We start from the raw sequence: 25421 nt of genomic DNA, 5'->3' as shown, positions 1-25421 counted from the left end.
TGTTAAAAAATTGGTAATTGGTGGCAGTAGTTCCGGAGATTCTACTTTACATTTATCATGCGTGATGGTCAAATATGTACGTAGGTAACTACCCGCTTGAAGCGACTACTATTACCTACGGTCGAACCATTGGTACACCTACGAGTAGTTGTCAGGCTCTTAAATATACGAATAACTAGATTCGTAAAACTCGCCGAAGATAAAGAATCCACAGCTTACAGGTACTTACCTACTGCTCTTTAAGGCAGGAGTGAGTTTACCATGATGTGACCCATCCTGCATACACGGATCAACCGCTTTAAGATTTATGGTCGGTCAAAATATATTATTAGCATAACACTCTGTTGCCCATTTTTCCGTAGTCGGATAATAGATAAAATTGACTGACAGCAAATATACCTAACATATTCTAATCTCATCATCGTAAACATAAATAGGCAACGCCGAACGCAGACGCCACACTCGAGACTGCATTCATGAGTATTATCTTTACTACAATAGTACCTACTAACAGTAACATTGCAAAGCGCGGCCTCGCCAGACAGTATTTCATTGAGAACATCGTGTGACACCCGAATTTTCCATTCATATTTCAATTAAGATGTCCAGTAATGGTAAGAAGATATAAACAACATTTAAATAATATCAGTTAATTTAATATAGCTTAGGTACGGTGTGTATCAGAAATAACTAGTTTCCAGTTCATTTTAAGATCAGCTAGGTATAATAAAAATAAATATTTACACTGTATATCTTTCGAGTACGTGTGTGTTTACGAGTTAAAAGAGTATACGGACTGTACCTTTCTCTCTGTAATGTGTCCCTCGAAATAATATTCTTACATTGATTTTCATAGGTAGGTAATTAAGGTGTTAACTAATCGTTCGTTAAAATATTTTACGCGTTTAGGCATAGGAACTGGGAACTAAGGTGATTGTTAGCTAACTAAATTAACACTATCTAGGTAGCAATAACAACTCAATGTACATAAGTCGTATGGTAAACTAGTCGTTTTCCAAAGTTTTCCGCTCGTCCGGAACTACATTCCGCACCCGGGTAAAAATAGCTGCGTGATAGGTAAAATCTTCAGATCAAAGAATCAATCAACCGTAATTTTATACAACTTTTAAGCAGATCTATCGCCGGCTGTATCGCATTAGCGCTTATAATTTGTAGTCATACAAATCCTAGGTCCTATAAATACCGAATTTGATGAAATTTCGTATTTTTTATTATTTGTATTCAAAATGCGTTTCCCGTCATAAAACTAAGAGGTTGTGTACTTAAATAATTGCAGGTGATATAAGTAGGTACCTACCTACTTTATTAATTACTATTACTCGAGTGTCTAAAAGCTTGATATTGCCATATAATGCCATAAACATACTTTGTTAAACTATATTTACAATTAAGAATCACTAGTGCAACCGACTTTATTTTTGATAGGTTATCAACACGGGTTATGAATCGAGCTGTTTACATCTACATATTTCGTAAGAAAGTAGCTAACTTATCTACCAATTTAGTCACAACAAGCGAATTACGTAATCAATTCTAAAATTAGAACTTGCACCTACTGCCTTCCTAATCAATTCCATCTGATTTATATGCAACTAGCTTTCGCCCGCGGCTTCGCCCGCGTTGTGTTCAGTTATATCGCGTTTCCAAGAGTACTCTTTAAAAGTCCTATGTTCTTTCTCAAGGTCAAATCTATCTCTGTACCAAATTTTATAAAAAATCAGTTCAGTGGTTTAGACGTGAAAGCGTAACAGACAGACACACAGAGTTACCTACATCCGCATTTATAATATTAGTAGGGATTACATAAAATTGATAGTTTTTAACAACAGCAAAACAGCTGGATCTATCAAATGAATTGGCCCCGAACAATTTATATTGAGGACTTACATTGACCTTACAGCAAGTGCGCATAGTGGTTGCGCAATTTGTAACTGCGTTGCTTGCTTAGTGCTCCATGGACTCACATGTAATTTCATACCCGTACAATACCTAACGTAATTAATGTCCTCCCAGCAAAAAACTAGGTTGTGGATAGGTGGTTAGATGCCAAGTATTTTATGGGTCGTTAAGAGGACTCTGCGATAATTTTCGACATTTCCTTTTCACATGTACCTACCTATAAAATTATATGTACATTCATTGGTCCAACCTTATCCTAGTCCCACAATATTTTCATTTAAAGTTACCTAGTTACCGTGTGTTCATTGTTAATGTTCTCTCCTAAGTGGCTGGGCGATATCACAGTTATTTATTTTATGGTGATAGGCTGACATCAATTAATGAATATTGCTGGTGTTATTTTTACAAGTAGACGTTGTTAGCAATTCTAGAACTTTCAGTGTTTTAATATAAAGTTATCTAACACTGTGGCTATTTGTTGAAAAAATGGATCGTCTCAAAATAACATTTTAATCAGCATTTAGAGGAAGTCGATAAGATTAAGCTTCTAAAATTAAATTTAAAACAAGATGAGACGTCTCGCACAAGTTAGATAATGTTTATCCAAATGCTTGTTCCAGTGTCAACTTATGTGACTGCCTCGATAACGGCAGCAGGAGTGCTGGGAAGCGCTTACTGCGCGTACCGCCTCTACCAGAACTATCAGGACAAACCAACGAAACTACCAGAAACATGGACGCAAGTCGGAGTTCTGAAAACACTCAGCGTGTTCCCGATAAAGTCATGTGCACCTATTTTGTTGAATCAGGCTGAATGCACTCTTCTGGGGCTGAAAGATGGCTGGCTCCGTGACAGGTTGGTAAAGAATAATAAGAATCCGCAAATATAACGTAATAAGCCTCCTATGCCTTAAATAAGCAATTTTGCGTAAGACTTAGGTCCCACTTCGCAGTTTAACGTTTGACCCGAATTCGCCGATATTGGATAGGTCCTCCCTATAACACTGAAGCCGGTGATATAGGAAGAAGGTAAAATAACATGACTGTAATCATTTTCTTTATTTATTTACAGAGTACTGATGGTTGTCGATGAGAAAAACAATTTTATAACAGCCAGAGTTTATCCAGAACTGTTTGGTGTGGTACCTACTTTCAAGAGTTCGGTTCTCACCCTCAAATGTGCAAACATGGAGCCAGTTAGCGTTAATCTCGCCGAGGTAGGTTATGATTTGTTGTGACAAGCTGAAAACACAAGATATGTATTTACGATAACATTTTGTTTTCGGCTGTAGTTATATCTAACCTACCTAACATTATCTATCACCTTATCTAGACTTATTACTATTGATTACTGAAAAAATGAGACAGATACAATCGTTAAGTCGAGGGTCTTTCAAAAATAGGGATAGATAAGTATTTTATAAATGTAAGCTAGGTAGGTAAATAATCTCTTATAGTTCGGCCGTTCAGAGAATGCGTTCCTGACACCTATCAGTTAGTCAGGACTAGTGATGGGCACAACATAACACTAAGTTCGTTACCGTTCCCCCAAAATAAACCGCCGCATTATTTTAAGATTATTTTCGTTTTAAATTGGCGGAATCATTTAAAATTTATATTTTAGTTATTTAAGTGGAAACCAAAAAAAGGTAATATTCATATAATAAAATCGTTTTATTTATTCTTTGTTACAAAGTTACAATCTGTATTTCTATGCAATAAAGTAAGTACATTGGATTGAATGTGCGTACAGAATGTTAATCAGACTCCGATTCGCTTGAGGAGGTGGTGTCTTCATCATCATCTTCGCTTACGTGTATATTACGTGTATATTAGGTATTATCAATAACAGAATCAATCCTGATATCTCGGTCAAAATCTTCCTAGCGCACGAAACGACAACAAATGACTATTTAGCGTCACAAAATGACGGCCCATGATGCCATTTGGGGTTACCATTTTCAACCTAAATATAGAAATGCTACTTTCTTTCGCGCGTTCAGTTTGATCATAGTTTTATTTTTATATTTCATAAAAGTTATCCTATAGTCCATTATTTTCAAATTCTTAAAAAGAAAAACAAAACGTATTATTTTATATTATAAGTATTACTGTATAAGAACCATCAACCAGAACAGATTACGATACTTGCCTGTTATTTTTAGCACAGCACTACAAATATAAAGCGCTGACATAACCTTGTAATAGCGCAGTATAGATTTAGAAAAATATTGTTTACCAAGTTATTTGACACTCAATTTGGCACAAAATTACAACATTCATTGATTATTATTGATATAATAATGTTGTTTTAATGCTCAACAATTGTTAAAACGATAAACAACCAGCAAAAATATTTTTATCGTACTGCAACGCCATTACAAAGTTACGTCGTCAGTTCAATCGCGATGTGTCAGAAACGCATTCTCTGAGCGGCCGAACTATAGTTATATTTAACTATTAATCTGTTTTTATATGAATTTCAGGTGGTGGCTACACAAAAGCGTACTAAAGCTGTAGTATGGGGTGACCCAGTTCCTGTCTACCACTGTGGCCGTGAAGTCAGTGAATGGTTCACTAAGTAAGTCAGACTGTATCAATTTCTAACATTACTAGTATTGTAAATGTCGCAGAGAAATTAACGCTACATTATTTTTTTTTACATATTATGATGAAGTTAACATTGCATTTTACGTGATTTCACATGACTCTGCGGGCGAATCTATAAATAAGCACACAAGTATATGACGCAGACGATAATACATATATAGTTTATCAAAATTACTTCTTATCGTAAACAAAATACTGGTTGACTTACCTACTTATTATAAGTTTGTGTTCCTAGAGCTGAAAATAACTAAGTTTAAAATCAAGATAAATTCCAAGAATTGTAATCAATGCATATTTTTTCCAGATTGATTAATCGCAATGAAAAATACAGCCTAGTCTATTACGCATCTGAAAATTGTCGTAAAATGGTGGTCAATGCTGATAAGTACTACAAATTTGGAAAGAATGATACGGTAAGTAATCACATGAAAATAAAAATGAAAAGTTAAAGGTACCTACATATCTGACTAGAGACAAAAACTAATCAAGTGCGAATAGGACTCGCACGCGAAGGCCTCCATAGCACTATCTAGGTAGGTATAAGACGTTTAAATAATCATGTTTGTTGTATGGTAGCAGTTAGCACCCTAAATATATCGTACGAAAGTGAAGTTTGAATAGGTAATAGGGTTTTTTCTTACTTTATGGGTACTACTCCCAAAAGTACCCAAGTTCTTAACTACCGCACATTAACAGACGCATAAATATATCTACATCAGGATAGGTACCTGCATATTCCAACTCCAACTAATTCTATTGGAAATCATGTCCAACAAAGGACGTTTTTCGGCCGAGATGATAATGAACTAAATTAAAAATGTTCTAGGGTGCTTTCCCAGACGAGGCATCCTACCACCTCATCAACGAAGCATCGGTGGAAGATCTGGACAGCCGCGTGGAGAACACTCGCATCACGTCGGAACACTTCAGAGCAAACTTCTTGCTCACTGGTGCTAAGCCCTATGACGAAGACAACTGGAAGTTTGTCAAAATCGGCGAAAATATTTTTGAAGTCATAAAGCCTTGTATGAGGTAAGATTTTCTATCTTATTTTATAAAAAACGCTCAAAATTTGGTGTTTTATTGGGTCCGTGGACCAGTCAAAAAGAATGCTTATAAGGGAGGAGAGTAGATAAATTTCGGGCTTTTGATATCGAAGACTTAAATATTATTATTTTTTTGACGATACGTGATTTTACTTTCAGATGCCTTTTGACTACTATCGATCCAGAAACCGGAATACGTGACCCCAAAGTAGAACCTCTGACAACTTTAAGAAAGTAAGTTTCCGATTAGACATTTAAGATTTTAGTTGAATACCTACATAGATATGTCCAGCTAGAACCCCCATGTGAATGTTAAGGACTCAACTCTCTAGAGTGATCTGCAGGTTTAATCACCTTACCAGCCCTAACAAACGATGACTTTTCACGATTCCGCCTGATGACCTCTGATGTAGAATTACAACTACGCCGGCTGGACATGCCTTCAACTTCCAGACTCCGGGCTGCTTTGAGAAATTTTCTAAAACCCACAAAGCATTGGCGACCACCAATTGCTATCAACGGGGCAGTGTTATACCTAGTACCTACATAAACGACAGTACCTCTTTATGAACCTACAAGGGCACTGCCCGCAATAAAGCTGTTAGAGACAATTCCAAAATGATTATGCTGATTTTGTGTCCTAGGTATCGTCTAGCGGCGACCCCAGCTGAGCGTAAAGCGGCAGGAAACGCTCCACGTATGGGATTACAGATGACGCTACGAAGCGGACCAGGCGGATTAGTCTCAGTCAACGATCCAATTTATGCTGCTTAATTTTTCATTTTTATACTTTAAGTTAATCTCCAGTGCCAATTCTCAATGTTTTAAGATAAAGTTCAAGGAAGATTAAATAAAATTTGACGATCGGGATTGTTTTATTTTTGTTGACTGAATATACTTAGCAGAAAGGCGAAGCTTTCCCTGTCCCGTCCCGCGCCGATGACAACAAACGAAGAGTGAACACTGAGAGCGCCCGGCGCGGCGCCGCGACAGCTGACAGCGTGACTTGTGACTACATTCGTTCGTTCACCATACCAACCAAGTCTACCAGTGTATTATAAAACTAGTTAGCTTTGCTAGTACCATTGCATCGCGCGACCGCGACAGACTTTTGCGTCATAACGTGTGAAAATTTCACAACATATTTTCTGAAATATGTCTAATAACGGTAAGGTCATATTATTCTTAATCAAATTGCATGTAAGAACATTCCTGCCTGCGCGTGTTATCTATAAAAGCACCGTACTCACTGGTTATTGATAAACATAACAAATATTATATTTACCTACATTAAAATGACCACTTTTTGACTCGTTATTTATGTTTAGACAAGTTTGGCTAGTCCAAAATATGTGAAAAAAATTAACTTGCATGTATAATATATTATGAACGCACCTGTTTAAAGTTTATGGACTCGAAAATGTATTGTTGTTAATGGCAATTTTTATGCGATTCGCTAATTAACAATAGTAGGATAAGGAATTTGAATATTTTATCATTAATTTGTGACGCTTACATAGAAAAGTATGCTAACTTTAAAAGTTAATAAACTGTCCTACCTACCTTTAACTTTGCGTTAAGTTAATTATGTTGTTAACACTTTTCTGACATATCAATTATTATTATCACAGTAGCTTCTTCACTTGGTTGAGTAGGTAGGTACTTATTTACAATACAAATATATAGATACATACATTATTTACTTTGTTATTTACAATACCTAAGCAGAGTATACGATACAGGCAATAACAAAAACACCTAGGTACCTAATATCTATTTTTAGGTTAAGTGACGATTATACTCTTATCACAAGGTAGAAAGTTATTTTCTTTTTTTAATAAATAAAGAAGTTAACTTTATTGGTTTGAACAAAAAAAAAGAGTTTAGTAAAGAAGAGGCGCATACATGACAATTGACCTAAGAAACAAAAATAAATACGATATAAGTGTTATGATGATATTATAATATCTTACCGCATGATAAGCGAGTTCTTATTTATATCGATGACTTTTTTCTGAATTATGGGACTGTCATGAACGGACAGATGAAATGAATCCAAATGAGTTCTTACTCAAAATTTTCTTTGGGAACCCTGATAGCACTTACTATATTTATCGCGATGAATTAGCCAGATCACATAATTGAGCGACTTACTGACCTCTCCAATCTTAATGACTATTAAACGGCCATGGATACCTACGCAATACATAATATATCTTCTCTCCGACTCATCTTTAAACCCTAAATAAAATAGTGTTATCTTGTCACGGGGAGGGTAATATTTTGTAGTACGTACTTACAAGTCGAGGTGTATTGTTTTGTCCTTTAGGTGAGACTGACACTGCTTATCAGGGCCCCGATTCTCCTAAGTTAATAATGTCAAAATTGAATAGAAATCGAATCGCAATATGATCGTAATAGCAGTTTTAACCATATCGGGCATTCTGCTACTAATAAAAGACCAATCGTATTCGATTGACATTTGATTGGTGTGCGATTGGCCTGCTATTTTGATGATTTTTTGGTCTATACGGTAGTTTGCTGTACAATGATTTTGCAATCGTAAATCATTTGCAAACAAAATGATTCATTATTAAATGACAGAACAGGATAAAAACGTTTATTTCAAAGAAAAAATAGCGGAATGCCACATACGCTTCAATCGTAATCGAGTCGGGATTGGATCTCAGTCGAATCGAGTCGAACGTCAATCGAATTGCGCTTAAGTAAAATTAGGAGAATCGTGCCCCGGGTTACTAGGCGGGAATGCGTTTGCATCTCGCCTACTATTTAACTGGTGCATTCAAGCCAGTAGGAGGTTCAACGTTTGCTTGATGTAGCTATTTATCCAATGGTTTTTTCCAGTTCCAACTTATGTGACTGCCTCGATAACGGCAGCAGGGGTGCTTGGAAGCGCTTACTGCGCGTACCGCCTCTATCAGAACTATCAGGATAAACCAATAAAACTACCAGAAACATGGACGAAAGTCGGAGTTCTGAAGACGCTGAACGCTTACCCGGTGAAGTCTTGTGCACCAGTTTTGTTGAACCGAGCTGAATGTACGGCTATGGGGCTAAGAGATGGCTGGCTCCGTGACAGGTTTGTAAGCAATTATTCGCCTGGGTTATGACGTACCTAACAATCCAATACTTTCTAATGTTGTATACTTGCAAGGTTGATACAAAACACTGCGCTTTTTTGGCAGGGTATTGATGATGGTCGATGATCAAAACAACTTCATAACAGCAAGAGCTTTCCCTGAAATGTTGGCCATCCAGCCTTCCGTCAAGAGTTCAGTGCTCACACTAAAACATCCCAACATGGAGGATGTTAGCATCAATTTAGCCGAGGCAGGTGACACAAGTCGAAAACAAAAGATATTTTTACAACGATATCATTTGTTTTCGCCATAATGTTGATGCACTTATTATCAAGAGAACATTAATTGGGCACATACTGCAATTAGGTATTTATCTATCAAGGAGAGATAACAGTATTTAAGTCTGGATTAATTGCACGACCGAATGGTGATCGCGTACCGTCAGCGCAGAAAAAATAACCCGTTTACAAAAATATAATCGTAATATTTACGTAAAATACGCAATAAAAGGCGCCTATCATTTTCATTTAATTAGAGTAGAGTAGAGAAAATGTAAAGAATAATCGAGATTTTTAGGGGCCACTGGATTCCTAACATTTACGCAGGTACTAACTACATATACCTACACTACTTAGGTATTTGTAACTTTCAGGTCGTGGCTACTCAAAAACCTAAAATTTCAAAAGTATGGGGCGATCCCGTACCAGTCTACGACTGCGGCTGGGAACCAAGTGAATGGATATCCAGGTAAACTATTCGAATGCTTATTCCTTATCGTATCGTTAGTTATGTGACCATAACACGGCTTACATAACATGAATTGCGCTCACGCGTTATCGATACCTATAAAAATTACATAGACGACGAATAGCTGAAATCTAAAGGGGTTTTCTACTAGCAACGCTGCAAATGTTCGGGCTATTTGATAATATTGTTTTTAAAGAAAGCATATCTTTGTAACTTTAAAACATTTTACAGGTTGATCGATCGCACCACACAGAAGTACAGACTAGTATATTATGCGTCAGAAAAGTGTCGTAATATCAGGGCCGGAGCTTCCTTTAAGGTTTATAAATTCACAAGTAAAGATACGGTAAGTTAATTCGAGGTACATTAATTATTAAACATATGATATAAGTACTAGCTAGTGTCTGTAGGGTAGTATTACTACATACCTCATTTTTGCCGTTAGATAAAAAATAAAATGTTTCATAAGCCTTAAACGTAAACCTACACTATGCATTAGCCAATTTAAAACATGGGTGTGGTACCTATATACATTGTCTGTAGGAGTTAACATAGAAATGGAAAATTTTCAGGGAGCGTTACCTGATGAAACGTCTTACAACTTAATCAATGAGGCATCGGTGGACGACTTGAACACACGCCTGACAGGCTCTCATGTCACACCATGCAACTTCAGACCTAACTTCGTACTTGCGGGAGCGAAGCCCTACGAGGAAGACAATTGGAAGTTCGTTAAAATTGGCGAAAATGTGTTTGAAGTCATCAAGCCTTGCATGAGGTAAGATTTTGAACTTTGTGATTAAAATATTAGTTAGTTCTTTGATTAATTCTTGATTTTATTTCAGATGCGTTTTGACAACCATCGATCCTGAGACTGGAGTTCGCGACGCCAATACGGAACCTTTGACGACTTTGAGAAAGTAAATATAACAACCGTATACTTCAGTGGTGATAGAGTGCGAAGTCCAAAAAACAAACGTGAAATTAACAAACAATACTTTTTTCCAGGTATCGTTTAGCCGAGACTGCTAGGGAACGCAAAGCAGTCGGAAACTCACCTCGAATGGGAATACAGATGTCCCTGCGGAGCGGATCAGGCTTAGTCTCTCTCAACGATCCTATTTACGTTGCATAGATTTGATGTTTGGGGCGGTTTTATTTTGTGTTCGTCATTCGTATAAAATCTCAACTTTTTAAGATTAACAAAAAAAAATACAAAAAAAATTAAGTGGAGGATATTTTTAATACTGGCATATAGCTAATTAAATGCGTACAATTTGTGCCGAGATCTTTTTGTCTTCGTTGTCACTGGCTATCAGTAGACGAGCGAATGTTCCCCCGCCTGTTCCCTTTGATAAATGTTCCGGATTCACCACAACGCAGCCATTTACATCCTGGAAAATTATATTATACATTTAATTAATTTTCCATATAATTTTCTTTGAAAACTTCTTCCAGTACAAAACATTCGACAAATGATACAAACCTTGACAAAGTATCTGAAGTTAGAGGGCAGAACTAAAATGTGTGGTGTGCATGACATCTGCGCGTGCGCAGTCCATAGAGCAGCGTCTACTGCCATGCCCTGCGCCGGCGGCCATAGCGGGTAGTAACTCTGCTGCATCAGGATATGGCTTGCTAGCCGTGATAATTTGTCGCCACCCATGCCACTGTATTCGATACAAAAAAACATGTTAGACGAACTTACAAATAGTAAAATATGATAAAGCAAAATAAAAACAAAGAACATTTACGAGGAAATCTCTTCTTGACTAATGTGCATGAGGATGTCTGTGCTAGTAACCCCAATGACTATGCCATTGATGTTGAGTGTGCACGGATCAGGCACGAAGTGTATATTTGTATGTTTCCGCCGACTGGGGTATGCTGGCGTCGGGTAGATGTTCACGTGGAATGCGTCTTTATTACTTGCAACTATGTATATCTTTGTATATGGGCTAGAAAGAAAATAAACATTGAAATACTATACCAACGTTATAACCTCAACTTTTGCAGAAGATATAATTCTTCTTATGGCTTACCTAGTGTTACTTAGTTCACCTAAAGTATCAATTAATTTGTCAAAAAACGATTTAAAAGTCTCGGCCATAGTATTGTCTTTGACTTTGGTATGTTCACTGTCCAAAAATGGTCCCGTCATTATAACTAGATGAGGTCTGTGTGCAGTTATGTATGTTACTAAGTCTTTTAAAGGCTCATAGGCCATGTTGTCTGAAGTGGTGTAGGGTCCTGCTGCTATCACTAAGGACAATTTACCTGGAACACATTTTGAAATGAAATGTTTCAGAACATAAGTGGTCTAACATTATATCTCATGAATGAAGTTTGTGTCCCATTGTCTTTATTCCCCTCGAGGGATCAATGGAAATAATACAAGATAATTTCTCTTTTCATACCATTTAAAGTATTCATTATATCGGCTTTATGATCCGCTATTGGAGGCGATGCGTCGCAAAACACCTCGTGAGCCACAAATGTGTCACCCCGGGTGTTCACACCTCGCATCACGACGGTCTGCCCAGGAAATAAAGAATACTGCTTCACACTGCCACAAAAATAATAATTTTATAGTTTTTGTTGCCGAATGAAATCGCAAATAAGATGTATATTTTGACCCAAGAAAATTATACTGTTGAGTATATTTTTGCCAGTGATAGTAGATATACAGACTTATCCAGATCCACAGGCACTGCTTGACTGAGCGATTGGTCCCAAGTACCCTGTAGGACGACACTCTTGGGGTTGAGCCTTGCGTCGGCGTCACACTCGATACGACCGGCCACCGATACTTCTGCCTGTAATTTAGTTTTCGTAGAAAAGTATTTGTATTTCAAATCCATAAATATGATACTTTAAAATATTTTTATGGGAATATTACAGCTCTATCTACCTGTGTTTTACACTTGACTGATGTAACCTCAGAGATTCCACATTTCTTCATGATACATTGAGATAAGTAACGAATGTTGTTATCGAACGTACTAGCTTTCTCATGAAGCAGTTCAAAGCCAAACCTGTAATAGAGTATTACATTTTAAACTTTAGTAGCAATTGGCATCTTGAAAATATTTATGTAAAAATGACTATTTATTGGTAAGATGGTGCCAGTTGGGGAAAAGTTACTGAAGCTGAACTAAAGCAGGATATATAAAAAAATGCGTATGGTCATAGGGATAATCCTTCACGGAATAATGAATAATTTAAAAACACTCCAGTCCATAATCTTCAGACCCCCAACGTTAGATCAGTTTGATAGTACCATATTCTGTTATTGAACTACATAAAGCTGCCAATTTTCATGATGCTACAAGGCTGAATTACTCTCAAGAATTTGGTCACTTGGGACTTGCCACTTATCAAGGATTATTCCAAAACATGCAAAGGAACTATTATGTTGAGCAAATATGGATTGGATATGAGAACTATGGACACATGATGCCTGACTCTAAGGCTGCCTATCCACCGGAGCGGAGCTAGGCTGCGGAGTAGAGAAACTGAGAATTATATCAATTTCATTAAGTTTCATTGCCTCAGCCTTATGTAGAAGTAGGCTTCGGCGATTATTGAACTTTGACAGAGAATAATTTCCTTCCTATCAATCAAAGCCCAGAATTGTAGCTCCAGTTTTTTTTTTATATTTTTATGTGTTACTGCACTGTTTGTCCTGTATACTTACATTGCCTTAGTATAAGTTTCACCTTCATCATTAGGTACTTGTGTAATTTTCAAATTTAAAATGTCATCAGGACCACAAGGCTCGGCAATACTTTGTAATAACTTTTCATCACCATAGGAGTGCACTACAGCACCTACATTTGTTCTAGACGCATATTTTGCAGAACCACTGAAATAAAAACTTGTGTTCATTTTGCACATTCACTAATGCACAATTATATTGCCTTGGTAGCACAAAAATGTGTGGGTGGACCTATAATTTGAGAAAAAAAATGTTTAAAGCTTTTAATTATTAATTTAACAACTTATCTACTGGCAACTTCTTAACAACCAGGTTGAATGTGTTCCCTGTGATGCAAGTGAGATCTTGAATAACATAAAAATATAGGCAAAATCAAGTGTATTACTAGATGAAGCCAGCACTTTTCCAAATCCTAATTACCAAGCCAAAGTCCACACACATTTCTGCAACCAAGTTAAGCAAAAAATATATAGCTACATATATTTTTTGAACTTACACTGTTGGTGAATAAGTGGCAGGACATAAGTCATTTGTCTGATTAGGTGCAGATTCAATTTCAACTTTAACTCTCTGAAAATTATTAAAATAAGATATAACAATGGTAAATAACGAATGTTATCATAACCACATTATTATCAAATCGCCTGGTTCAAATAATTTGACATGTTGGTATGTCGTCAAAGATACAAAAGAATTGAGAACCTCCTCCTTTTTGGTAAGTCGGTTAATGTTGAAGCAGATTAAGTTGATGGCTGCAGACGAGTATGGATCTAGTCATGATTTGTTGTGAACATGAACCAGAGGCAAACTCGCCCACAAATAACATCAAGTTATTTCAGCACTTGCAAGTTTACAGACACTTTATATACCTGTACAGATAACAATTGAACAGTACAGGCAAACAAAAGGCAAAATTGAGTAAAACAATTGTAAATTGTGCAGGTCAGACTTTTAAGTTACTATTGGTTATAAAACTACCTTAAATGAAAAATTATTACATGTTAGAAAACAAATTGCTAATTTGCCCATGTTTAAGTATCAAGTTGCTATACTTTTTATTAAATTGATGTAGAAGTGTATTCACTCTTCCCGCTGTCCACGTTCTCTGCCGAAGTTACCATGCAAGCACTCAATGAGTGTAGATCTAGTCACAGGTATATTGTACTGTGATACTAGACATATACCCATTAGGTGCAAGCAGGTGATACCAGCTTCTTTCTTCATTGTAGAAATTAACATCTAATGCTTTAGTATAAAAAAAACTCCTGTGATTTGATGACAAACATTTAAAAAAGTTTTCCAAGTACATTTCTACCGCAGACGCCTACTCAATGTAACAGAACAAACTTTATGATTACTGTGTTAGGGTTAAGTTATAAGTTTTTATCAAGTGCTAACAACTCAAAACGAAAGGTCAGCATTCAGCAAGACATAATTATTACCTTTGGTGTTGTGGCCATATAATTTGATAGAACTTCATTGTCTGATCTGTATCACTGCTAAGGATCAAAATTGTTGATGAAACACAACTCATTATAATCAACGTAACATTAAAAAACAAACAATCGGCAATAAGCCGTTACTTACATGGGCGGCAAGTAATATGACAAGTTACAACGGCAAGTTACAAATACTTTGGTAAATAATGAACACGTGGAGCATGCGCTTTAAAAGGATACTGAACTGAAGCGGGCGCCCCGTAAACCGTCAAACTTGTGCCGGTACCCACTTGTCCGTTTTCTTTAGCGGTAGCGTTGAAGCGATTCGCCGACCGCTTGGAAAATTCCTTTCTCACAAATATATCCAAGTTATCCAAATTCGGCGCTGCTCCGTTTAGATGGTTTAAACTGAAGGCCATCCATTGTTCTATGAAAGATTCAGCGTCGATGTTCAATTCTTCGCATAAACTTACGCCTTAGAAAAAGAAGTGAATAATGAAACAACCTTGAACATTCATTTTGAAGCGGCATAGAGTTTGTCCCAAAACTTTTGATAAAGTTGATGAACAGATTTATACATAACTAATTTACTTATCGCGTAATGATTTAGGTACTTACATTTACTTATAACTTCTTTATGTACATCTAAACCGAAAAATTGAAATTGCTCAGTCACCAATTCTTCGGAAGCCATTTTCTGTAAATTGAATTGAAAGAGCGAATGAAAGGAAAGGAAGCAAAAGAGCGCCAACGCCAATCAAAAAGTTTGCGTGTTTCTTTAAAAGTTTTGACCACAGATTAAATCGTAGAGTTTTTCTTTTATGCTATGGCAATACTAATGTGAAAAAAATAGTAAAACAAAACGAAGTTTCCAACAAACGTTGTTCTTTCTTGTAAAAAAAATAACTTTGCAACAAAAAGAAGATTTAAAAAATTAATTAAGCTTATTGCCTTTTTAACTTGGTACCCGCGCATATACAGTGTAAGTGCATATTTAGTTCGATTATTCATAGTGATAATTTCTAATTTAATTTATCGAATTTAAAATATCTAAAACATTGCATCGTTTGGGCATTTGTTTTTCCCTGCCCCCACTTCTATTTTAGTGTGCTGTGGTCATACCAAAACTTTATCATTACTTATTAATAATAAGTATGTGCTCAGATTTTTTTGATCTGAGAGTATGTGTATGAAAAGGTCATGCCTAATTTACTTGGGACGTCTTCTTTCCTCCTTTTCTGTACCCCTTATGTTAAACCCTTATGCACTCTCCCTCTAAATTCTATTGTGTACTTGTCCACAAGTACTGCCCTCTCTTCAGTTCTCCCCTACTTACTTGCTTATGCACTATTCTTATGCTGCCCTCTATAATGCTCTTATGAACAGAACATAATATTTTTGACCATATGGTATGGAGGTGCCCAGAACCTCTTTAACCAACTGCCAAAAAAGGAGGTTGGAGATCTGTGAATATTTTTTATTGACTAGATCTGCCCCTAGTAGAATGTTGGTGGTTGTGTGGACTCGAAATTCAACAGGTAGGTACAAGAATTGAATTTCAAATTGGTTCAGTAATTTAGGAGCATTTACTGTCAAACAAAAAATGTTTTCTTTTTATTATTTTAGTATAGATAAGTAAATATGAGCTCTTTAGAATCTTGGAGTCATCTTAATCATTATATTATTTTTCTCATTAACTGATCTCAATAGATTAAGATTTTAGTCCCGGCGGAGGGTAAGCCTTGTGTTCTTATACGATTAACCTACTACAGACACCGGTCTCTGTTTAATGGAACTTGTACTACCAAATACATGTATTATGATGATGAGAAATAAATAATGACTGATAATCACTGTTAGACACTACTTCTCTAAACAAATGTATTCAAAGTAGTTAAAAAACCCTTATTCAGCTTTTTCTTTTGAGGACCTAAATAAAAATGAAAGACCAAAATCCTTTTTTTGAGTAGAATATGTTTATTTACAGATTTGTGTTGCAAGTAACTTAAATTAATAAAAAGCTCAAACATTTATCTACCTATGTCTTTTAAACATGGTTGCTGACAAAAATATGACTGTTAACATGAAGTATTTTAAATATTTTAACAATGAATAGAAGTAAAATTACTATACTTCATTAATACATAATATTATGTTTCGGTTACAGACATTTATAATTTGATTGCTAACATAAATAATGATTGTAGACATGTCTTAACATTTTATGAGACACAGTGTCAACTATTTTACTTCAACATAGCATATCCGAGCGTAATATCATGTCCTCTGCACATGTATATGGAATTTACATGATGGCATGGACTGCACTTCGGCGGTGACCACACTGTTGATGCATAAGTTAGCTAGTCCACCTCGGATTAATCCACATGTGTACGCTACATACTGAAACAAGTACAAACACTAATTTCTAATCCATCAATTGCATTATAAAACAAAAATTAAGTAATAAGATTAAATCGCACAAAACATTTAATTATACTTTGAAAGCACTACTTACTCTTGGAGCATATTCCAGATACTGATGACCATTAGAGAAGTTTGTAAGGAATCTGAATGCATTATCTTGTAATACATAAACGCCTTGATGGTTTGTTCGCAAATTGTCTATTTGTTTTTTATATATACATGTCCAAAAGTCTGTACATATAAACTTCATGGTATCAAGTTCATCTTTGAACCTAGGCCATTCTCTAGTTAGTCTTTCCATTATTTTATATCCTGCTGCAAATCCGATATATTCTACTACTGATAGATCCACCTCCTAAAATCACACAAGTTAATGTTTTAAATACTCTCAATTCATATTATGGAAAAATGTTGTGGAAGTATACAGGGAAAAAGGTACCTTTTTATCATTGTTAGCATCCTTCGATTGTTCAAGAGCATAGTTTATTATTTCGGAATGTAGTAGTTCAAATACAATATCGTCAGCCATTGGTCTTCACTAAAGTCCTCCCATAAATGAAAAAGAACTACAATAATTTTAAAATAAAACAAAACACCTTTGAGTATTGAATTAAAAGATTTAATATTATCTTTTTAATTAGGTTTTTAGATCAACAAATGAATCAATTAATTATGTTTTTAATTTTAGTGCTTAATAAACGAAGGAAAATGGTCATTGGTCAACAAATGTCGGGATTGAAGTTGACATTTCTAGCTAGTCAATGTCAGCCAGTAGGCCCACAGTATAATAATGTGTTAGTCCTAAATCTACTGTTGGTTTGTTATTCTATAAATACTTATATCCTAAAGTTATTAATATTGGTTGCGGTATTTTAACTTATGCCGCATCTTCTTACAGAGTAAAGCTGTAAAAAGAATCGGATAGCAGCCGTGACTAATAAGGGTACTCAGTCTTATTCCGCGCCTTCCCATCGCATTACAAAAGGTGACGTTAAGCCGTAAAACCTAGGTTCCCCATGCCTCCCATGCATAGGGATCACGAATACCTTCATTTAAGTTCCGTGATTTTTATTGTTTTCGAGTTATTGCCAACTGTGCAATTGTCTGTTTTGAGGATTTCCACGTTAGTGACATGAAAACGCAACCATTTTTTCTTGATGGATGTTTGCGTACGTTTTGGTTGAAGATAACATGAATCTTACAAAAAAAATCCTTCCTTAGTTGTTCCTAAGTAAATGTGTTTTCATCAAAACCAAAATCGCGGGAAACCAGGACCGGTCTTCAATTCCAACTATCTTTCGATATACAAATCACGACAAGTCCACATTCGGGTAATAAACAGGACTCTTATCTTCTTGCAAGCCTATTCCCAACTATGTGGGGACGGCTTTCATTGTGAATGCAGCTGAATATCAGTGTTTAACAATGAGCGACTGCCTATCCTCTTCAACCCAGTAACCCGGCCAACCCAATACCCCTTTGGTAAGAGTGGTTGTCAGACTCACTAGCTTCTGATTACCTGCAACGACTACAAAAGATAATACAGCTTAGACTGCCCTCCTCCGAAGCACCGTGACTTTGATGGGTTTGTGTGGTGATGACAGACTCAATGATAATGAATCGCAAGCATTCTTAGTCATCTCCATTGCAGTCATATCCTCGCAGCATTTTGTTGTAGAAGCTTATTTTATGTGCATTATTATCAAAATCCAATGTACCTACTTAAGGGTTTTATACTAGGAACCAGAATAAGCATTAATGTGATAAGTATTAAAGTTCATTACTTCGAGTCGATCAGCTGGTTCACTTGCCTTGCCTACTCTTTCGGACATTAAATTACTATTTTAATATTATCTATGTATGGAATCCGATATCAATATAACCAATATTGTTTTCCATGAATCACCATTAAAGTTCTCAACACCACCGCGCACCGACGTAATCGGTTGCGTATTATTAGGCAACCCTAACTACGTCAGCAACAGCAAGTAGTAGTAAAAAAGTAACAATATAAATAAATAAATAAAGATGGCGGATTGCGTCTTCCGTACAGTGCTCCGTGGTACAATGTGCTTTTATGAAGATTTCAAATAGCCTGAGTGGTTCAAACATTGTGATTACTGTGCGATTATTCATCTTTTTATATATTTTTTTTACTTTTTACTGAGTAAGTGTATTTTTTTTATCGCAAATGGACGGAAATAACATCGCTATAAAAGATGGCGATTCGACGCGACCTGCTGACGTTGAAGCGCCATCTGCTGTAGAAGTTCCAAAGCCGCAATTTGAAGGACTTGTCAGAAAGAAAAGGAGGCGCGGGAAGTCTAAACGAAAAATAATGAAACCATTTTCTAAAATACCGTGGCAGGATCGGAGGAAAAATGAGAAATCTAACAGAAATAACAGGTTCCGGAAGATTGTGTTGTCAAAAACTCAAGCACCGTTTAATAACAATCAATTTCTAATGGAAATACATAAACCTGAACCTGAAAATTCATATATTTTACGCACACCGTCAGCACGAACCCGTGATTCAAGCTTCAGCGTAGACTCAGAAGATAACTATTTCTTTTCACTACCCGAAGACGAAGAGGAATATTTAACAAAGGAGTTTTCAAGTGTTTATGAAGATGCGCAAAGTGAACGTTTGTCAAATATGTCAAAGAATGACCTTATTCAAGAATATCTCCTATTGGAAGCTAAATATGAGAATCTTGTTAAAAGGACGGAACGTTCTAAAGCGAAATGTGTTGAGGAAGACAATGACATCACAGCCACTGATAAAGATGCTTCCTTCACTGATAGGGACAGCATGTTGACAGACAGAGACACTTCAGGCACCTCCATTGGGTCTAGTGCAGTGGACGACCAGTCGTTTAGTGAATTAATGCAGCGTGTGAAAGAACAAGAAGAACAGATACAATCACTTCAGATGGACAATGAAAAGTTGAGGCTTGAAAATGAACATTTAAGACAGCATTCACAGGACTCATCAAGTGCAGATTCTGAAAGTGACAGTTCATCTTCATCAGATAGTGACAGCAGCTCCAGCAGAAGTGCAAGTCCTGTAGCAGAGCCAGTGGCTCTGGACTACATTGTTGAAAACAACATAAATAATGAAAATTGTGTTCATGTTAATGGCCAAAATGAAGAGACTGAGGGTTCAGGGGCCACATATCCGATGGTTAATGGCTGTCATGATTCAAATGATTAAATCAGTATAATTATATGTAAAGTAGATCATAGGTAATTGTTAAGTTCTGTAAAAATGTTGGGACAGTATTTATCTCTATCCTGCTTATTCCTAATTTATGCTGACTTCGTTTTGTGTTTAGAGTGAGTGATTTCTATATGACATGCATTTAGTGACCTGCTTGATAAACTAGCACCATCCTGTACAAGTACCCAACATTCTTTCCTGTGAGACACTGTGGGAATGTAAATGTGAGATCTCATTTTAGATTTAGTGAAATTATTCTGTGATGTCCTTGTGGATATTTTATCAGTAGTAAATAATGTAATAAATTGTTTTTATTTGCAAAAAGATCTCACTTTTATGTTTATACAGTGGGACATAATAATAATAAGGTTGTAGTTTTAAGGAAAAATGTTGTAGTGAGTAATCATTTATTTTGTACAATTATATATTCTTATATTTTATGGTTGCTGTTGGACTTGTTAAGGGTGTTAATTTTCTGTGTTTTAAACCAAAATGAATGCGTCTAGTACTTTGTAGAGTTAGATATTAGTTTTATATTATTTCTAAAGCCTAAACTTATATATTTTTATTATTTTAACAGGGATTGTAATGATTTTCTGCTATGCCATTAAATACAGTAATAAGTCAAATGTTTTCATGTCTTTGAAATGAATCCTTTGTATGAAGACCCCAAACTATACCTAACTATTATTAGAATATTTTTGATCAAGTTAGAGATTTTTCTTGGATTTAGGCTCTGGATTAGTACTGTAGATATCATAGCATCATTCTATCATATTCCCATACAAACTACATATTGGGACAAAACAGATATTAAAATTGCTGTTTTTAAATATTGGTGTACTTGTTACAGCACTAAACTGGCATGTCAGTTCATGTCTCATTACCATCATTATTGATATATTTAATATTATAAAGAGGAAAACTTTGTTGGTAATGGATAAATTCTAGGCTATATTTTTTCCCAGTATGGGCAGTCGTTCCCACAAGATGCGGGTGAAACCTCGGGAAAACAGCTAGTTATTGATATAATACTAAATGAGACATACATATTTATTTGTTGCTTAAAGTAACAAAGAAATAAGTTATGTTATTTGAATGGTTTTATTAATCATTTTATTCATATAAACTTTGTAAAGAGCTTTATAAAATTATAGAGAGAGCTTATTCTATGCAATAAACTTAGTGTGCGTTCGCGCAGCGGAATGTTGTTGAATTTAAAGATTTTAATTATGCAGATAATTAGTGTAAGACGTCCTATAATTGTGTATGGTAAATAAAAATTTGTGTATGCAGCCATTGTGGAGAAATTCACCAAAAACAGATTCCGCTGGGCGAACGTTGGCGAACGTTGTCCTGGCGGAACTTTTTTAAATCCATAGACTTTAGAAGAAAAGAGATGTGTCCGAAAATTAGTGTGTATTTGTGTATAATTAATTATGTATGAATGAAATCAGTGCATGCATAAACTTCGGAGAAATTCAAGTTTCCGCTACGCGAACGTTTGGCCATTAGCTAGTTTTCATATAAAGCGCTTACATAGAGAGCTGTAGATTTTTACATACGTTGTTTTGAATTTGTTTATATTTGTTTAAAAAACAGATTTAGAAAAAGTCGCAGGGTTTAAAAGATAAAAATATAAACGTAAAATACACTTATTAGGTCTTAGTTCTTAAAGTATGCAGTTTGGGGTCTAGATTTTCACGTTTACACAAACCTTGTAAGTGTCTCCAACATGTTGCCAAGTATCAAAGATGTTCCGTTAGTAATTAAAAAGTTATAGGATATTTTACCATGAACAGATCACTGTTTACAAAGCAGTCGAATATCACGACGTTCTAAAGGAATTGCATGGTAAAATGTATGCCAATAATTAGTTTAATCATTCAACTATTCACTTGCAAAATTTCATGTCATTAAATTCAGTAATTAAAGAAAGACAATAAAAATATCGAAACCCTACATAATCATACATACATTTTACCATGCAATTCCTTTAGAACGTCGTGATATTCGACTGCTTTGTAAACAGTGATCTGTTCATGGTAAAATATCCTATAACTTTTTAATTACTAACGGAACATCATTGATACTTGGCAACATGTTGGAGACACTTACAAGGTTTGTGTAAACGTGAAAATCTAGACCCCAAACTGCATACTTTAAGAACTAAGACCTAATAAGTGTATTTTACGTTTATATTTTTATCTTTTAAACCCTACGACTTTTTCTGAATCTGTTTTTTAAACAAATATAAACAAATTCAAAACAACGTATGTAAAAATCTACAGCTCTCTATGTAAGCGCTTTGAAAACTAGCTAATGGCTAAACGTTCGCGTAGCGGAAACTTGAATTTCTCCGAAGTTTATGCATGCACTGATTTCATTCATACATAATCAATTATACACAAATACACACTAATTTTCGGACACATCTCTTTTCTTCTAAAGTCTATGGATTAAAAAAAGTTCGGCCAGGACAACGTTCGCCAACGTTCGCCCAGCGGAATCTGTTTTTGGTGAATTTCTCCACAATGGCTGCATACACAAATTTTTATTTACCATACACAATTATAGGACGTCTTACACTAATTATCTGCATAATTAAAATCTTTAAATTCAACAACATTCCGCTGCGCGAACGCACACATAAACTTACTAGATATAATCTAATTATTTAAAATATTCAAAAAAATAATATGGCAACTAAAAGACTAAAAGTAAGTTGGTTGGTTGGTCACTCAGTTGGGAGCTTGAGTATTTATGATTGTTAAGACTTACGAAATCTTAAAATGTTATCCCCATTCATAAATTATTCCCCTGGAATGTTTTCCCTTCTGAAATTACTGACAAATTATACATCTCAACCATTAATAATATACTAGTTAGTAATATACAAAATTCTCAACTGGCTTTCTTATCCTTTTTCTTTTTTCACTTTTGACTCGGGAGCATTGGGATTGGCACCCTTATAGAATTGTTTTAGTAAAGCCATAGCTTCAGTGGCCATTAAATTTCCAATCAGATTATAATTATGTTCATAAAAATTACTGATATCTAATACAGTTTTTCCACCAAACCTGTCATTGGCACATCCATACACAACTTCTTTAACACCAAGGTTGCTGAGTGCAGCCGCACACATAATACAAGGTTCTACTGTAACATAGACAGTTACATTTTTAAAATACAATCTGTAGTCAATATTGTTGACCTTACAATATTCTATTACATAATCAATACAATTAATTTCGGCATGTCTTGTAGGATTGTGAGTAGCATTAACACTATTCCGAGATTCAGCAATAATATCCGATTCTATGACAAATACACAGCCAACTGGTACCTCTTGAGCTGCTAGAGCTTCTGATGCCAGTTCTAGAGCTCTTTTCATAAAATCGACCATTTTTAAAATTGACTTAATTCCTATAAGATTCTTTAACTCTAATGGAATATGCTTATGGAATATTGAGTATTACAATCTTACTTTAACTGCTAGTGAGAGGCATGCTCATAATATTGCAGCAAATTATTGTCTTGAAGAAATTTCGTTGCTGTTTCATCCCAATTGTTATTGTGCAAAACTCTTGGGCTGGGATGTGGTAAGTAGAAGATCTGAAACAACATTAAAAGGTATTTTAAGTGCATGGCTGATAAATTAACCATGAATGCAAATAATATAATTTATTGATTTCCATAGTTACATACCTGAATAGTTTTGGAGGAAGGATATTTTTTCAATGTTTCCTTGGCTCTAGTCTCACAGAATTTCCCAATAGCAACAATTTTTTCAACTTTGTACAGTTCAAGAACTTTACTGAAGACTCTGTCACATATGTTGTATAATTCTTGTATTTCACCTTTCTGGAAATTATTTATACATAGGTAATTATCATTTTCCAAGCCTTTTTCCTGACTATTTTGGGGTTGGCTTCCAGTCTAACTGGATGCAGCTGGGTGACCAGTGCTTTTTATTATTGCAAATTATTTATACATAAATTAATGCATAATCCTTTGGATTGATTAAATAATTTGTTGTATTTATATATATAAAATTCTATTCTAGGTATTTTATTTTGTCTAGGGACTATACTCTGTACACTAAAAAAATATGCTATAAAGATTATGTGTTAAAACAAATGCAGAAAAAAATCATACTTTGAACTCCCCAGGGGTCACATTGCACCCTGACTTGGTCATCCACTGTTGGGGCAGGTAATTGTACACAAAACTGGATTTAAAGAAATTGTCTGGTGTTCCACATAAATTTTTGAATAGGCCCCAAAATCTTTTACCACTGACCTGAAAAAAATAAATTAAAGGCTGAGCAAGAAGTTACTTAGAAGATAGATAGAGTTCTGGGTTGGCTTGTTATAACTTACTTCAGATCTGGTGCATTCAAAACCCAATACAGGTCGAGCTTTAATTTCAGAAGGTGGTTTGTTCACAGGTCCAGTTATTCCCAGCCAACTGCTCACTGCATTTATTTCACCAAACGGTACCTGTTAGTAAAATCACAGTTACACAAATTGAAAATCAACCACGACTAAAAAGTAACCATAGTTGTTGCAGTTAGAGAAGAGTTATTATAGAAATTGAATAATTGAGATGGTCCTTACTCCAGTTTGAGACATTCCATAAGGTCCAGGATTCATACCAAAGTAAATAATAGGTTTTGGTGAGTTGCAATATTTTTTCACATACATTTCAAATGTTTGCCTCGCATATATTGTAGGATTATAAACTGCTTCTACTTTTTTGGGAATTTCAAACTGTTCGAGGGAAAGGTTTAATTCGTCCGCTAAATTTAAAAATTCCTCGCTTATATCAGGAGAACTTTTTTCTTGTAAAGTATTACAGAAAAATGACGATACGACTTCTGGTTCCATTGTATTTTCAGTATTTAAAATTAGTCAACACTAATGCTCGGTGTTTATAAGTAACTAAACTGCACATTTGCTGCTACATTTTATCGCTTCCTGGATACCGGATGGTAATATACAAAAAGTAGGTACCTACATAATTATTACCATCATACATTATAATCTGCACATGAGCCACTAGCAGGAAAATAAACAAACCTATAATAGCAGAAGTCAGAAGGTCGTGACCCGACAAGTACCTACCTACTCAGGTACTCTGTGGACTCTCCAGACTGACATTGACATTTGCGATGCTGAAGATGTTAGGAAAA

The 25421-nt window shown here is 35.4% G+C and overlaps 7 protein-coding genes across 8 annotated transcripts; 3 read left to right on the top strand and 4 right to left on the bottom strand.

Moving 5' to 3' along the window:
- The first annotated feature begins 435 nt into the window (after positions 1-435).
- Positions 436-6440, top strand: LOC135116545 (mitochondrial amidoxime reducing component 2-like). The gene is made up of 8 exons (XM_021337956.3): positions 436-614; positions 2541-2775; positions 2992-3136; positions 4406-4500; positions 4834-4942; positions 5356-5561; positions 5735-5809; positions 6220-6440. Exons 1-8 carry the CDS (start codon positions 602-604, stop codon positions 6347-6349), a joined length of 1008 nt encoding a protein of 335 aa, XP_021193631.3. The 5' UTR covers positions 436-601; the 3' UTR covers positions 6350-6440.
- Positions 6441-6583: 143 nt separating this feature from the next.
- On the top strand, positions 6584-10704 carry LOC110378616 (mitochondrial amidoxime reducing component 2). Its single transcript, XM_021337954.3, has 8 exons — positions 6584-6743; positions 8441-8675; positions 8782-8926; positions 9329-9423; positions 9655-9769; positions 9996-10201; positions 10269-10343; positions 10432-10704. The coding sequence occupies exons 1-8, from the start codon at positions 6731-6733 to the stop codon at positions 10556-10558; spliced, it is 1011 nt and encodes a 336-aa protein (XP_021193629.3). The 5' UTR covers positions 6584-6730; the 3' UTR covers positions 10559-10704.
- LOC110378615 (DNA polymerase alpha subunit B) lies at positions 10650-15357 on the bottom strand. The gene is made up of 12 exons (XM_021337953.3): positions 15199-15357; positions 14821-15055; positions 14584-14629; positions 13638-13711; positions 13121-13288; positions 12335-12458; positions 12115-12239; positions 11841-11989; positions 11466-11700; positions 11178-11381; positions 10910-11093; positions 10650-10817 (listed from the first exon to the last, which is right to left on the bottom strand). Exons 1-12 carry the CDS (start codon positions 15272-15274, stop codon positions 10686-10688), a joined length of 1752 nt encoding a protein of 583 aa, XP_021193628.3. The 5' UTR covers positions 15275-15357; the 3' UTR covers positions 10650-10685.
- A 1177-nt stretch (positions 15358-16534) lies between these two features.
- Trs33 (TRAPP subunit 33) lies at positions 16535-17754 on the bottom strand. The gene is made up of 3 exons (XM_021337948.3): positions 17447-17754; positions 17099-17362; positions 16535-16983 (listed from the first exon to the last, which is right to left on the bottom strand). The coding sequence occupies exons 1-3, from the start codon at positions 17534-17536 to the stop codon at positions 16858-16860; spliced, it is 480 nt and encodes a 159-aa protein (XP_021193623.1). The 5' UTR covers positions 17537-17754; the 3' UTR covers positions 16535-16857.
- Positions 17755-18666: 912 nt separating this feature from the next.
- On the top strand, positions 18667-20860 carry LOC110378609 (protein HEXIM1). The gene has a single exon (XM_021337945.3). The coding sequence runs from the start codon at positions 19199-19201 to the stop codon at positions 20219-20221; it is 1023 nt and encodes a 340-aa protein (XP_021193620.3). The 5' UTR covers positions 18667-19198; the 3' UTR covers positions 20222-20860.
- Positions 20861-21317: 457 nt separating this feature from the next.
- Positions 21318-23633, bottom strand: LOC110378611 (tRNA-specific adenosine deaminase 2). Its single transcript, XM_021337947.3, has one exon. It carries the CDS (start codon positions 23631-23633, stop codon positions 23145-23147), a length of 489 nt encoding a protein of 162 aa, XP_021193622.1. The 3' UTR covers positions 21318-23144.
- Positions 23634-23712: 79 nt separating this feature from the next.
- Positions 23713-25338, bottom strand: LOC110378610 (single-strand selective monofunctional uracil DNA glycosylase). 2 transcript variants are annotated; one of them, XM_064039945.1, is made up of 5 exons: positions 25247-25338; positions 24610-24729; positions 24386-24529; positions 23936-24091; positions 23713-23842 (listed from the first exon to the last, which is right to left on the bottom strand). In XM_064039945.1, exons 1-5 carry the CDS (start codon positions 25265-25267, stop codon positions 23723-23725), a joined length of 561 nt encoding a protein of 186 aa, XP_063896015.1. In that variant the 5' UTR covers positions 25268-25338; the 3' UTR covers positions 23713-23722. The 2 variants fall into 2 exon arrangements, with proteins under 2 accessions (XP_063896015.1, XP_021193621.3); XM_021337946.3 differs by lacking the exon at positions 25247-25338 and adding an exon at positions 24847-25230.
- Positions 25339-25421: the final 83 nt, after the last annotated feature.

Source organism: Helicoverpa armigera, chromosome 20 (assembly GCF_030705265.1).
Source record: "Helicoverpa armigera isolate CAAS_96S chromosome 20, ASM3070526v1, whole genome shotgun sequence".
In the NCBI taxonomy this organism is placed as follows: Eukaryota; Metazoa; Arthropoda; class Insecta; order Lepidoptera; family Noctuidae; genus Helicoverpa; species Helicoverpa armigera.
This window is presented reverse-complemented; position numbering and strand designations above follow the sequence as displayed.

Coding starts and splice junctions, on each gene's coding strand:
- LOC135116545 (XM_021337956.3), top strand. Junction 4,501..4,833: donor GTCAGTGAATGGTTCACTAA/GTAAGTCAGACT, acceptor TATTTTTTCCAG/ATTGATTAATCGCAATGAAA. Junction 5,810..6,219: donor CCTCTGACAACTTTAAGAAA/GTAAGTTTCCGA, acceptor TTTGTGTCCTAG/GTATCGTCTAGCGGCGACCC.
- LOC110378616 (XM_021337954.3), top strand. Junction 9,770..9,995: donor AATTCACAAGTAAAGATACG/GTAAGTTAATTC, acceptor GAAAATTTTCAG/GGAGCGTTACCTGATGAAAC. Junction 10,344..10,431: donor CCTTTGACGACTTTGAGAAA/GTAAATATAACA, acceptor ACTTTTTTCCAG/GTATCGTTTAGCCGAGACTG.
- LOC110378615 (XM_021337953.3), bottom strand. CDS start 15,274: ATGGCTTCCGAAGAATTGGTGACTGAGCAATTTCAATTTTTCGGTTTA. Junction 13,712..14,583: donor ATATGGCCACAACACCAAAG/GTAATAATTATG, acceptor AATAATTTTCAG/AGAGTTAAAGTTGAAATTGA. Junction 11,701..11,840: donor TATAATGAATACTTTAAATG/GTATGAAAAGAG, acceptor AATGTGTTCCAG/GTAAATTGTCCTTAGTGATA.
- Trs33 (XM_021337948.3), bottom strand. CDS start 17,536: ATGGCTGACGATATTGTATTTGAACTACTACATTCCGAAATAATAAAC. Junction 17,363..17,446: donor ATGCTAACAATGATAAAAAG/GTACCTTTTTCC, acceptor GTGTGATTTTAG/GAGGTGGATCTATCAGTAGT. Junction 16,984..17,098: donor ATCTGGAATATGCTCCAAGA/GTAAGTAGTGCT, acceptor TACTTGTTTCAG/TATGTAGCGTACACATGTGG.
- LOC110378609 (XM_021337945.3), top strand. CDS start 19,199: ATGGACGGAAATAACATCGCTATAAAAGATGGCGATTCGACGCGACCT.
- LOC110378611 (XM_021337947.3), bottom strand. CDS start 23,633: ATGGTCGATTTTATGAAAAGAGCTCTAGAACTGGCATCAGAAGCTCTA.
- LOC110378610 (XM_021337946.3), bottom strand. CDS start 25,116: ATGGAACCAGAAGTCGTATCGTCATTTTTCTGTAATACTTTACAAGAA. Junction 24,730..24,846: donor ATGGAATGTCTCAAACTGGA/GTAAGGACCATC, acceptor TTTTACTAACAG/GTACCGTTTGGTGAAATAAA. Junction 23,843..23,935: donor CTTCCTCCAAAACTATTCAG/GTATGTAACTAT, acceptor ATGTTGTTTCAG/ATCTTCTACTTACCACATCC.